Source organism: Gopherus evgoodei, chromosome 7 (assembly GCF_007399415.2).
Source record: "Gopherus evgoodei ecotype Sinaloan lineage chromosome 7, rGopEvg1_v1.p, whole genome shotgun sequence".
Lineage (NCBI taxonomy): Eukaryota > Metazoa > Chordata > Testudines > Testudinidae > Gopherus > Gopherus evgoodei.
The window spans coordinates 72,377,894-72,391,292 of record NC_044328.1 but is presented as its reverse complement, the minus strand read 5'-3'; the positions used below and the strand labels follow the sequence as shown (position 1 = coordinate 72,391,292).

At 43.9% G+C, this 13,399-nt stretch overlaps 1 protein-coding gene across 2 annotated transcripts in view; it reads left to right on the top strand.

Moving 5' to 3' along the window:
- TLL2 (tolloid like 2) overlaps nucleotides 1-4,392 on the top strand; it is a 202,793-nt gene extending 198,401 nt beyond the window's left edge. For both annotated transcript variants that reach the window (XM_030570612.1, XM_030570611.1), the window contains one exon: nucleotides 1,641-4,392. In XM_030570612.1, coding sequence (XP_030426472.1) covers nucleotides 1,641-1,775 — 135 coding nt within the window. In that variant the 3' untranslated portion in view covers nucleotides 1,776-4,392. The remainder of the gene's footprint in view (nucleotides 1-1,640) is intronic.
- Nucleotides 4,393-13,399: the final 9,007 nt, after the last annotated feature.

The window sequence follows — 13,399 nt, the reverse complement described above, 5'->3', positions numbered from 1 at the left end:
CCCATCCAGAGGCCCTATGTTGGGCCACCACTTGTACCACCATGCCCCGAGGAGGATTGTCAGCAGCAGGGACTGAACCTGGCACCACTTAACATAAGAACAGCCATACTGGGTCAGACTAAAGGTCCATCCAGCCCAGTATTCTGTCTCCTGACAGTGGCCAATGCCAGTGCCCCAGATGATTACAGAACAGGCAATCATCAAGTGATCCACCCACTGTCACCCATTCCCAGCTTCTGGCAAACAGAGGTTAGGGACACCATCCCTGCTCATCCTGGCTAATAGCCATTGATGGACCCATCCTCCATGAACTTATCTAGTTCTTTTTGAACCCTGTTATAGTCTTGGCCTTCACAACATCCTCTGGCAAGAAGTTCCACAGGTTGACGGGGTGTTGTCTGAAGAGATACTTCCTTTTGTTTGTTTTAAACCTGCTGCTCATTAATTTCATTTGGTGACCACTAGTTCTTGTGTTATGATCTAAGAGCATGAGCCTCTGCTGCCTGAGCTGAAAAATGCTGGTTCATTAGCTTCAGCTGGCTCATCAACTTCTGTGGCCCAGCAGCCACTAGACGGGGATAGAGCCCACATTGAGGGGGCGTGCATTGTGCAAGCCTCCCTAAAACACTCCGTCAATGCTGTTTATCAGTACAGGCCATCAACCTCTCAAGTAATGAAAGCTGGCACCTGCACTTAGAATCATAGAAGATTAGGGTTGGAAGAGACCTCAGGAGGTCATCTAATCCAACCCCCTGCTCAAAGCAGGACCAACATCAACTAAATCATCCCAGACAGGGCTTTCTCAAGCCAGGCCTTAAAAACCTCTAGGGAAGGAGATTCCACCACCTCCCTAGGTAGCCCATTCCAGTGCTTCACCATCCTCCTAGTGAAATACTGTTTCCTAATATCCAACCTAGACCTCCCCCACTTCAGCTTGAGACTATTGCTCCTTGTTCTGTCATCTGCCACCACTGAGAACAGCCGAGCTTCATCTTCTTTGAAACCCCCCTTCAGGTAGTTGAAGGCTGCTATCAAATCCCCCCCTCACTCTTCTCTTCTGCAGACTAAACAAGCCTAGTTCCCTCAGTCTCTCCTCGTAAGTCATGTGCACCAGCCCCCTGATCATTTTTGTTGCCCTCCGTTGGACTCTCTCCAATTTGTCCACATCCTTTTTGTAGTGGGGGGGCCCCCAAAACTGGACGCAATACTCCAGATGTGGCCTCACCGGTGCCGAATAGAGGAGAATAATCACTTCCCTCAATCTGCTGGCAGTGCTCCTACTAATGCAGCCCAATATGTTGTTTGCATTCTTGGCAACAAGGGCACACTGTTGACTCATATCCGGCTTCTCATCCACTGTAATCCCCAGGTCCTGTTCTGCAGAACTGCTGCTTAGCCAGTCAGTCCCCAGCCTGTAGCGGTGCCTCTAGCCATCAAATAAGATGCCTTCTCGCATTTTATAAAGTGCCTGGGAAATGCGAGCAGGGCAGAAGGGAACGATACATTCTGCATTTGGGTCTAACGCTTGCCCATCAGACCTGCTGCATAAGCACAAGGGCTTTGACTTCAGACCCTCTGGTCCTGGTGAGAACAGTTACTTGTCATGTAGACTGACCAGTGTTTTGTTTTCCCTCCTGCAGCCTCTGGAAGAAATCTACTCTGCAGGGGATTCCATCATGATCCGATTCCATACGGATGACACCATCAATAAGAGAGGCTTTCATGCCCGATACACGAGTACCAAATTTCAGGATGTGCTGCACATGAGAAAGTAGCTTGGATGTTCCTCATAGACGTTCCCAGGTGGAGGAGTGAGACATCTACCTGGGATTGTTTTTAAACTCCTGGGCGCCTGACCTAAAGCAATGCACAGTATTTTTCTGTAACTAAAACTGAATGCAGTCCTGAAGGCTTGCCTTTGAAATTACTAGCATGACCCTCTCTTGCTAACATACCCAGAACCTAGTATTTTCTCCTAATCGTGACTGCCAGGGCATCAACTTGGTATTTTTGCGCACCTGGCCACTGGGCTGAATGAAGAAAGAATTTGAACTGGAAGAAGCCTTAGTCTATTGCATCCTCCCGGTTGGAGTGGCTCTTACTAAGTAGCATAAACAATAGCTGTCTTAACACATCATACTGTGAAACAGACGGCGTGGATAGCCACCAAATGGGATGGCCTTAAAGGAACATGGGGCTGCCTACACACCCCTTCCTCACCAGTTCGAACTGCTCTGTGCAATAAGTGGAAAACCACACAGTTGTGACTCCAGATAGCCAGATTCATTTTTATTTATTGTTTTGGTTATTCTACCTGTGTGTAAAGGTGACACACGGTCACTGTAAGACTGCTAGCTAATTGCACCATGTTCAACAGGAAGTCCACAGCACCACAGTGTCATAACAGAAGCACTCTGCAGTGATGGCTAAGGACTAAGGCTATGACTAATAGCAACTACTGTGGCATTAGCTAGGATAAAAATTTGGAAGGATATCAACCCGGACCTTCCTTGCACCAGCTGCTCACTAGCCAGAGTCGGGAAGCAATCCTCCCCCACAGGATTCCAGAGTAGGTGGCTCCCCTTCCTGGCCTGTCTACCAATCCCTATGTTCTTAAATAAGAACACTTCTCCACACCCCGTCTTTGCTTGCAAAATGCCTGGTTATGCAGGATGGTTTTATTGCACAGATTTCCTTTGCTTCCTCCTCCACTAAATTATTGCTTCTTTATAATACCACCTCTGCCTTTGAGTTCTCTATTTCTCTTTCCACCTGTGGTGCTTTCCAAGGACTCCCCTCGCTGACTCATTGTTCTGTGTGATTAACTTGTCAGCATCCAGCCAGTTTTCTTGATTCTCTTGAAACACAAGGTAGGAGAATTCAAGAACTACTCAACACCTGTCCTGCTGGTGACCCAACTGATCCAAGGCAGAGAACTTGTAGCACAAAGCAACACTCAACCCCACACAACTCTGGCAACATGTCAAATGCATGGACACTCTAGTGAACAGACTGAGCATGTTGGCTGGGAAGTTGGTGGTCAGCTGGCTTCTGTTTCCACTTGAGTCACTGTATGATGTTAAGCAGGTCACTTAACCTTGCTGTGCCTCTGTTACTGATGCTGTTTTAATTTTGCTTAAAGCACATTGAGATGTAGATCTGACAACTATAAAAATAACTATGTACATGGAAGCCACTGGGTTAACCAGTGATCAAGCCATGGGTTTGAAGAATTAACTAGCTGTTTGGCACTTCTTTCAGAGAGAAACTGAGCCTTTTGACAAACCATTGTAAAGCATCGTGCTGTAGACTAGTGCAGAGTTGATCCTGAATGGCATTTCCTTAAGACACACACGTGGGCATTACAGCTAAAAGCTGTGGTATGTTAGCTTTAATGAAGTATTTATAATTGAATGATTAATATGTTTACATAACCATTGTACTGTTAGACGACAGAGAGATGCCCTTTCACTAGGTGTGAACTGTAATAAGCGCAGCCAGGTGTCAAATGCCAGGCACAAAAGTGTTCTTGGGGGACAGGTTTGTTTCCAAATGTGTTATAAACAAAATGCCACCCCTGCAAAAGTTCTTAAATGAAATAGGTGTCCAAGTATTGTGAATATGGAGGTGAAACAAATGCATGAAAATATTTTCTTGCTGAAAACAAGAAAAGCAAAGTAATATATATACAATATATATAAAAATAAATGCATGTAAAAGACCAGTAGTCTAAGCCTTACACAGTGTAGTGTAAACGATACTGTATCATTGACCATATCTTTTCTACAGGCCGTTTGAAACCATATTACTTAGTGCTTGTTTTTTAAGATCTGCTTTGTTTCTCTTCAAAGTTTATTTGTGGCCTTCTCTTGCAAGCTTAAGACAAGGTATATGATCTCTCACTGTGGTACACTGGAGCCTGTTGCATGAGTAAAGAACTCAGGGCCAGGAATATAATCTCTGCTTCTAGCAAAATAGAATCAAAATCATGAATTGCATTGCAGGCTAAAATTCATACTATAGTGCCTCTCTGGCTGGGGTAAAGTCTGTCTGGAGAGGGAAAAGTTACTTTAGAACCTTCCTTTGAAATTAAGTATTTTCGCTTCACCTTTTAACATCATTTCCGATTTTTCTTGGACATCGGATTGTATATTCTGATTCATTGCAAAAGTTTGCAATGTGGTTTGACCGATTTGCTACATTTGTTAGCATTCAAACAGGTGTTTTGTGTTACAGTTTATTAGCAACTGGTTTACTCTGTGCTTTCACCAAGGATGCGTGCAAAAATTTCTGTCCCTTCTATCTTGACTGGGCTTACAGTCAATAATTCTATATGCCTAAAAGGTTCCTTTTTTAAAAAAAAAGTCAGGCTCTTTAAAGTGTATACATATTTTGGTCTCTGTGTAGTTTTAAATTTCATGAAATAAAGTCCGTTTTTAAAAAGTCAAAGGGGAAGAATAATCTGAAATGTGTTTGTGCCCAGAATGATCTCTCGAAATTCAGTTATACATTGTGTGCATGCCCCTTTCTGATCTGGGGTAAGTTCTCTAATACAACGGTCACTCTGTCAACAATTATTTGAGTTCCAGTGGTCACGCCTGGGTATTGGGTCACTCCACGTTGGGATATACCTTCTTCAGTTTCTGAAACAAAGCTGAATTTGAATGTTAAAAGTATTGCTAATTTTTTTGAAATAATGAGGGCAGTTGAAAGGCTGCAGGACTCAAAGTAGAAGGTAGGCAGCTGGTCCAAAACACAGCTGCCCCCTTTCCTAAGCATTGCAGATAGAGAGAACACACCAGTGTACCTCTTGCATATTCAGTATTGGATCCAGACAAGGTTTTAGTCCGTGAGTGGCTTTGAAGAGGTGGGGAAAGAGGCCTGATCACCCAAAGAGTCACTGCCAGAATACAACCATTGACACCCGGTACCCGGGATGGAGATAACTGAACCAAGCTATTCTTGAGGCAGGGCATTTGCCTGCGGAGCTCTGACGCATGGGAGAGCAAGATGAAAGCAAGGCAACCTGCCTTTATACACACAGCCTTTTCCTTAGGGAAGGTGGCAGCACAAAGGGAAAACAACCCAGGCACAGTGCTAAGCAAGGTTACCATGAAATGTTACCCCTGTATTTAGTGCCTTGAAATGATTCTTCTCCACTCCACAAACAGGCAACACAGGTTCCTCTCCTAGGGCAGCACGGTGGTCAGTAGCCAGTCAGTGCTTATAATCAAAAATCGTTTTCTTCCTGTATCTGCTACCCAGATGCCTTCTGTCCCCCTCCATTTCCTAAGGAACATGCCAGACAAATCTTCTCCTTGTATAAACGCCTACGCCTCTGCTCATCTAAAGACTAAAATGCCGTGTCATGTCCACTCAACACTTCACAGGACTTGGGAATTTGCCTTGACTCTTCTTCAGCCACTTTCAAATATAAGAACATAAAAACGGCCATACTGGGTCAGACCAATGGTTTATCTAGCCTAGTATCTTGTCTCCTGGTAGTGGCCAGTGTCAGAGGTTTCAGAGGGAATGAACAAAAAAGGGCAATTATTGAGTTAGCCATCTCCTGTTGTACACTCCCAGCATCTAGCAGTCAGAGACTTAGGGACACCCAGAGCATGAGGTTGCATCCCTGACCACCTTGGCTAATAGCCATTGACCCTTGCTAAGTTGTTCCAATGGATAATTACTCTCACTGTTAAAAATTTACACCTTATTTCCAGTTTGAATTTGTCTAGCTTCAGCTTCCAGCCATTGGATCATATTATAGATCAACTATAGAGCAACTCAATATTTGTTCCCTATGTAGGTAGCTACAAACTGTGATCAAGTCGCCCCTTAACTTTCTCTTTGCTAAGCTAAAAATATTCAGCTCCTTCAGTCTATCTCTATAAGGCATGTTTTCTAATCATTTAATCATTCTCATGGCTCTTCTCTGAACCCATCTGTAATTCATCAACATCCTTCTTTAACTGTGGACACCAGAACTGGACACAGTGTTACAGTGGCGGTCACACCAGTGTCAAATAGAGGTAAAATAACCTTTCCACTCCTACTCAAGATTCCCGGGTTTGTACGTCCAAGGATCACATTAGCTCTTTGAGCTGATTATCCACCACAACTCCCAAATCTTTTTCAGAGTTACTGCTTCCCAGGATAGAGTCCCCCCAGCCTGTAAGTGTGGCCTACATTATTTGTTCCTAGATGTATACATTTACATTTAACCATATTGAAACATATATTGTTTGCTTGGGCCCAATTTACCAAGCAATCCAGATTGCTCTGTATCAGTGATCTGTCGTCTTCATTATTTACCTCTTCTCCAAACTTCATCAGTGATAATTATAAGTTTTCTTCCAGGTCATTTATAACAATGTTAAATAGCATAGGGCCAACAACCGATACCTGCAGGACCCCACTAAAAACATGCCCACTCAATGATCATTGTCCATTTACAGTTATATTTTGAGATCCATCACTTAGCCAGCTATTAATCCATTTAATATAGGATATGTTAAATATATATCAATCTGTTTTTTTAATCAAAATGTTGTGCAATACTGAGTCAAATGCTTACATCAACACTATTACCTTTATCAAACAAAGCTGTAATCTCAGCAAAATAAAATCCAGTTAGTTTGAGAAGATCATTTTTCCATAAGAGAATGTTGATTGGGATTAATTACATTAACCTTCTTTAGATTTTTATTAATCAGCTCCTGGTATTAGTCATCCCATTATCTTGCCTGGGATTGATGTTAGACTGACAGGTCTAAAATCACCTGGGTCATCACATTTACCCTTTTTAAAAATTGGCACAACGTTAGCTTTCTTCCAGTTTTCTAGAATTTCCCCAGTTTTCCAAGACTTATTCAAAATCAATATTTGAAAGGGGCTGAAAAAAAGTCAAGGCAAATTCCCAAGTCCAGTGAATTCCTCAAACAGCTCTTTTAAAACTCTTGGGTGCAAGTTATCTGGATGTGCTGATTTTAAAATGTCTAACATTAGCAGTTGTTGTTTAACATTCTCCTGAGATAGTAATGGAATGGGAAAAAGTGTTATCACATGATATGACTACATCATCATCTGTTTTTTTCCCCCCAGAATAGAAATATTTATTGAACACTTTTTCATTTTCTGCATTATCATTACCATTTTCATCTAGTAATGGACAAATACTTTTGTCAGGATTCTCTTTGTTCCTAATATTGTTAAAAATTCTTCCTTATTGTCCTTAACTCTGCTGGCCATAGATTTCTCCTTGTGTTGCTTGGCTTCTCTTATCAATTTTCTACAATTCCTAGCTTCTGATTTATATTCATTACTATCAACTTCCGCATTATTTCATTTGTTATACACACACACACACACACACACACACACACACACACACACACACACACACACACACACACACACACACACACACACACACACACACACACACACACACACACACACACACACGCCTTTACTTCCCATTCTAAACCAGGTTGTTTTTCTTAACTGGCATGACCTTCTTCCTCAACTGTGGGACTGTAGTTTTTTGGGCATCTATAAAGATTTTTCTTAAATGATTCCCAGTTATCATTCACATTTTTCTGTTTAAATTCTTCCTCCCCTCTGATTTGGCTCATAATTGTTTTCAGTTTTGTAAAATTGGCCTTTAAAGCACCAGCTATATATATGACTGGCCTGAACTTTATTCGGCTTGCATTCTAAATGTTCTTGTTAGCAGTGCATACACACTCAACATCATAAAAGTCGGGCAACCCACACGAGCGGATGCTAAGTAAGTAAATAAAAATTGTTCCCCATAAAAGTACAAGGGCAGTGGATGGAACAGGTAATTTTTTTTAAAGGCAGAATTTATGAAGGGTCTGGTGCTAATAAATTCATATACATAGCCAGGAGGAGCATGGCCAGACACCAGCAAGATAGGAAGGAAGCTGATTCCCACAGTGTCCCAGAGACCCAGGCTTTCAGGTGCTCTGCCCCGTCTGTCAGTTTAAGGAACTGCTGTGATCATCTACTTTGGGATTCAGCCAGGTTGTCCCTGGATTAGGTAAATGCCATTGATTGTTCTCTTCCTGGACCTGCAACTTGTTTTGTGACAGAGCAAGAAGCTCCACACAAGAAGAGTGCTAACTCCAGACTCGGCCAGTCAGCGTGAATATGAGACAGGCTTTCTCAGGTAACAGTCTGACATGGTGAATGAGAATAATTCTGTTTCTCTTGGGGGTGGGGAGGGGGGTTGCACTACAGACTGATCAGACAGGCACAGAAAATGAAAGAGACAATTTAATAGACAGGCACGCCCTGCTGTTTGTGAAGAGATTCCTCACTAGTGTTTGCCCGCTTGCTCCTAGCCTTCATACCCGACTGACAATTGAATTCTCTCACACAGGTCCTCCTTTCATTCTTTTTTAAAAAAGATTTACCAGACTCTGATATTTTAAAGATCTGGTAAAACATCTGCATTGTCAGGCAGCTTTCACCTTGGTCATTTTAGTTCTCCAAAAGAATGACAGAGAATTTTCTTCCTGTAAGCGCAATAGCTGAGCAAACAGAGCAAGGTAGCTGCACTTTTTATCCTGTTATGTCCTTTTTCTTCCTTAAGTTTGTTTGTTTGTTTGTTTGTTTCAATACCGGGCATCTGAGTGTTTTGAGCTCCTCTCCAGAGTTTAGTGCAGGGGTAGGCTACCTATGGCACGTGTGCCGAAGGTGGCGCACAAGCTGATTTTCAGTGGCACTCACACTGCCCAGGTCCTGGCCACCGGTCCGGGGGGCTCTGCATTTTATTTTAATTTTAAATGAAGCTTCTTAAACATTTAAAAAACCTTATTTACTTTACATACAACAATAGTTTAGTTATATATTATAGACTTATAGAAAGAGGCCTTCTAAAAATGTTACAATGTATTACTGGCACACGAAACCTTAAATTAGAGTGAATAAATGAAGACTCAGCACACCACTTCTGACAGGTTGCCAGTCCCTGGTTTAGTCGCTGTGCCCTATGCCCCTATATGATCACTTCATTGGAGTTAGAGCAGGGATGAATATTGGGCCCCTGGGGTTGTACAGTTCCATCTGCCCTGAGAGGATTTCCCACTCTGCAGGGTGTATGCCCTTGAATCACACGAGGCTCATGTTTAAAAATGTAAGGGAGAGAAGGAAACGGAACCTTTTCTCTGCATGATGGGGAACTCCGCTCCAGGGCTGACAAATCGCAGAACAAATAATTTTCAATACATCATTCAGTGAATTTCATCTGGATTCACCAAATAGTATTTCACCAGCTATATAGCAGGGCAAGTACAACAAAATGTGTGTCAAATGCCTGTGAAACTGAACTTAATAGAGTCATGAATTTGATTTGACCAGCTCTGTTAGCTACTTCTCCCTGGATTTATTTTACTTTCTTTCAGTTCTTTCCCCTCCCCACAAAACTAGAATCTCTCTGTGGGTATGTCTACACTAGAGGATTATTTCAATTTTACAGAAACCAATTTTTGGAAACAGAGTGTATAATGTCGAGGGCACGCGGCCACACTAAGCACATTAATTTGGCGGCATGTGTCCAAGTACCAAGGCTAGCATCGACTTCCAGAGCGTTGCACTGTGAGTAGCTATCCCATAGTTATCCCATAGTTCCCGCAGTCTCCCCCCCTCATTGGAATTCTGGGTTGAGATCCCAATGCCTGATGGGGCCAAAACTTTGTCGCGGGTGGTTATGGGTAAATGTGGTCAGTCAATCCTCCCTCCGTGAAAGCAACGGCAGACAATCATTTCGCGTCCTTTTCCCTGGATTGCCCAGGCGGACACCATAGCATGGCAACTATGGAGCCTGTTCAGCCTTTTTTCACGGTTACCATATGTCTACTGGATGTTGCTAACAGACGTGGTACTGCAGTGCTACACAGCAGCATCCCCTTGCCTTTGCAAGTTAGCAAAGATGGTTACCAGCCCTACTGTACCGTCTGCTGCTTTGCAAGTTGACAAAGATGGTTACTAGCCATACTGTATCATCTGCTGCTGTCATGGGTGCTCCTGGCTGGCCTCGGTGAGGTCAGTTGGGGATGCATGGACAAAAATGAGAATGACTCCCCAGGTCATTCTCTTCTTTAAGTTTTGTCTAAGGGAGAGTCAGTCCTGCCTTGAATATCAGGCAAGCCTACTAAAGAACCAGAGAGGCAAACAGCCGCTCCGGGTCAGAGCCCCAGACATCCCGCAGAAATGATGAGCTGCATGCCATTCTAGGGGGTGCCCCTGCAACAATCCCACCCATTGCTTCTCTCCTTCCCGACCCCTTCTGGGCTACCATGACAGTTATCCCCCCATTTGTGTGATGAAGTAATAAAGAATGCATGAATAAGAAACAACACTGACTTTATTGCCTCTACAAGCAGAGATCAAAGGGGGAAGGGGAGGGCGGTCGGCTTACAGCAAAGTCAAGTGAACCACCATTCTGCACTCGCTCAGCGTATAGCTGAAAATGGAAATCTGTGATAAGCACTAGGATAGAAGCACAGGCAGGACTGAATCTCCATTTGTGTGTGGGCCTTTGGTTGACACTGGTAAAATACTAAATGTTGCAGGATATATATGTTGGGGGAGAGTTCTAAATGGCAGCTTAATTTTTTTATTTGCAGCAAAATGTAGAGGTCTAAGTATCTGATTGTGAGCCCTGGTAGCAAGGGGTAGGCATGATCGTGTGGTGCTGCTGACTGGGGAGAGCAGTCTGAGGCAGAAGCCTCCAGCTGCCATGATATTCCAGGCAGGACTGAATCTCCATTAGACAAAACTTAAAGAAGAGAATGACCTGGAGTCATTCTCATTTTTTGCCCAGGCATCCCCGAACGACCTCACCGAGGCCGGCCAGGAGCACTCACGGGACGATGACATTGGATACCAGTCCTACTGCACCATCTGCTGTCTGTAAGGGAAGGAAGGGAAGGGGATGCTGCTGTGTAGTGCTGCAGCACCGCATCTGCCAGCAGCATCCAGTAGACATACGGTGACATTGAAAAAAGGCAAGAAATGATTTTTTTTCCTTTGCTTTCATGGGGTCGGGGGCTGATGACATATACCTTGAACTACCCGTGACAATGTTTTTGACCCTTCAGGCTTTGGGAGCTCAGCCAAGAATTCAAATGGTTTTTGGAGAGTGCGGGAACTGTGGGATAGCTACAGTCATCAGTCGCCTCTCCCTCCGTGAATGACCATTTCATTCTTTGGCTTTCTGGTACGCTTGTCTCAGCTCCTTAAGTTTCATGCAGCACTGTGTTGAGTCCCTGTTGTGGCCTCTGTCCATCATGACCTTGGAGATTTTTTCAAATGTTTTGGCATTTCGTCTATTGGAACAGAGTTCTGATTGAACAGATTCATCTCGCTATACAGTGATCAGATTCAGTATCTCCCGTATGGTCCATGCTGGAGCTCTTTTTTGATTCTGGGACTGCATGGTCATCTGTGCTGATCAGCTCTCCATGCTGGGCAAACAGGAAATGAAATTCTAAAGTTCATGGGGCTGTTCCTGTCTACCTGGCCAGTGCATCCGAGTTCAGATTGCTGTCCAGAGCAGTCACAATGGTGCACTGTGAGATAGCTCCCGGAGGCCAATACTGTTGAATTGTGGCCACACTAACCCTAATTCGAAATGGCAATACCAATTTCAGCACTACTCCCCTCATCGAGGAGGAGTACAGATGTCGATATTAAGAGCCCTTTATATCGATATAAAGGGCTTTGTTGTGTGGACGGGTGCCGGGTTAATTCAGTTTAAAACTGCTAAATTCGAGATAAACTCGTAGTGTAGACCAGGCCTGTAATGCAGCACAACTCTACCTTATTCTGTCCACCTTACTCTATTATTATTATGGTAGCATCCAGAGGCTTCATCTAAGATCAGAATCCCATTATGCTGGAAACCATACAGACCTGGTGCATACAGTTTAAACAGATGATATAGACAAAGGACAGGAGGAAGGAAATAACATCATTTGACTGCTGGGAAACTGAGACATAAAGCAATTAAGCGACTTGCCCAAGAAGTCTGTGGCAGAGCTAGGAACTGAATCATGTCTCCTGAGTCCCAGTCTAATGCCTCAACCACAAGACCATCTTTCCTCTATATCATTCGGTCGCATGCATAAGTTAGACATGCACATATGAATGTGCATCAATTGCATGCACCTTATTCTGACCCTGTATCTCACCTATGCATCCAGTTCCTGGAAACATTTGCAAAGCCCATAAAGTATAGAGTGATTTATCATGAAAGAGGAAGTGAAATAAATTAACTCAGCCTCAGAGAAGAGAGAGAGAGGAAAAATAAGGAACCAAGCGTACCCTGGTCAGCCGTCCAGAGGGTTGTGATTCGTAAGGCAGCTCAGGGGCCGTGCAGTGGGGGGTGAGAGACAGAACACGCATTTCTCACCCAGATGTGGAGAGATTCTGTGCATATGTTTCGCTAACTATTGCTAGCAGCTGTCTGGAGCCCCAGCTACACCAGTTCTCCCAACATTATTAGCTGCACTAGTATTAGCAGGAGAAAAGGCTAATGTAGACACAGGTAAAGCTCCCTGGTGCCCCCTTAGTCTGTGAGCACTGGGGTCAGGGACTGTCTGGGTGTTACTTATTTGTACAGTGCCTAGAACAATGGGGCCCTGATCCCCAACTGGCATCCACAAGCTCCATCACAACAGAAATTATAAAGATGATTACAGAAAAGCCTGGGAATGACTAACAGTTTTCAGTGCCTCTTCGCTGGCTGGCTCACTGCAACCCTGGCTGAGCACAGATGCCTCTCTTCTCTTTAGTCAGTAGTAACTGAAGCTAACATGCTAGGCAGCCAGCAGCTCCTTTGGGTACCTCTCCCTCCAGGCCTGGAAATAATTCAGTCATTAAGGGTTAAGCGTTTTAATCATTTGCAGTGACATCGAAATTGGTCAGGTTATTAAACTTGCTAGTTTAGGGCTCGGAACCCAGGTTCAAGTCCTTGCTCTACCACAGGCTTCACCTTAGTGACCTCAGGCATGTCACTGTCTTTCTGTGCCTCAATTTCTCCATCTGTACAGTGGCAATTAGAGCCCTGACTCACCTTCCAGGGACATTGTGAGGAAAAATGCATTAAAGCTGGTGACATGATAACGCTAGATGAGGAGGGCTCTGAGTTACCACAGAGAATTATTTCCCAGGTGTCTGGCTAGTGGATCTGGCCCACATGCTCAGTATCTAACTGATCACCATAACTTGGTTGGGAAGGAATTTTCGCCTAATGTGGGGGGGTTCACCTTCCTCTGCAGCATGGGGCCTGGGTCACTTTCAGGTTTAAACTAGTGTAAATGGTGGATTCTCTGTAACTTATAGTCTTTAGCCCATGATTTGAGGA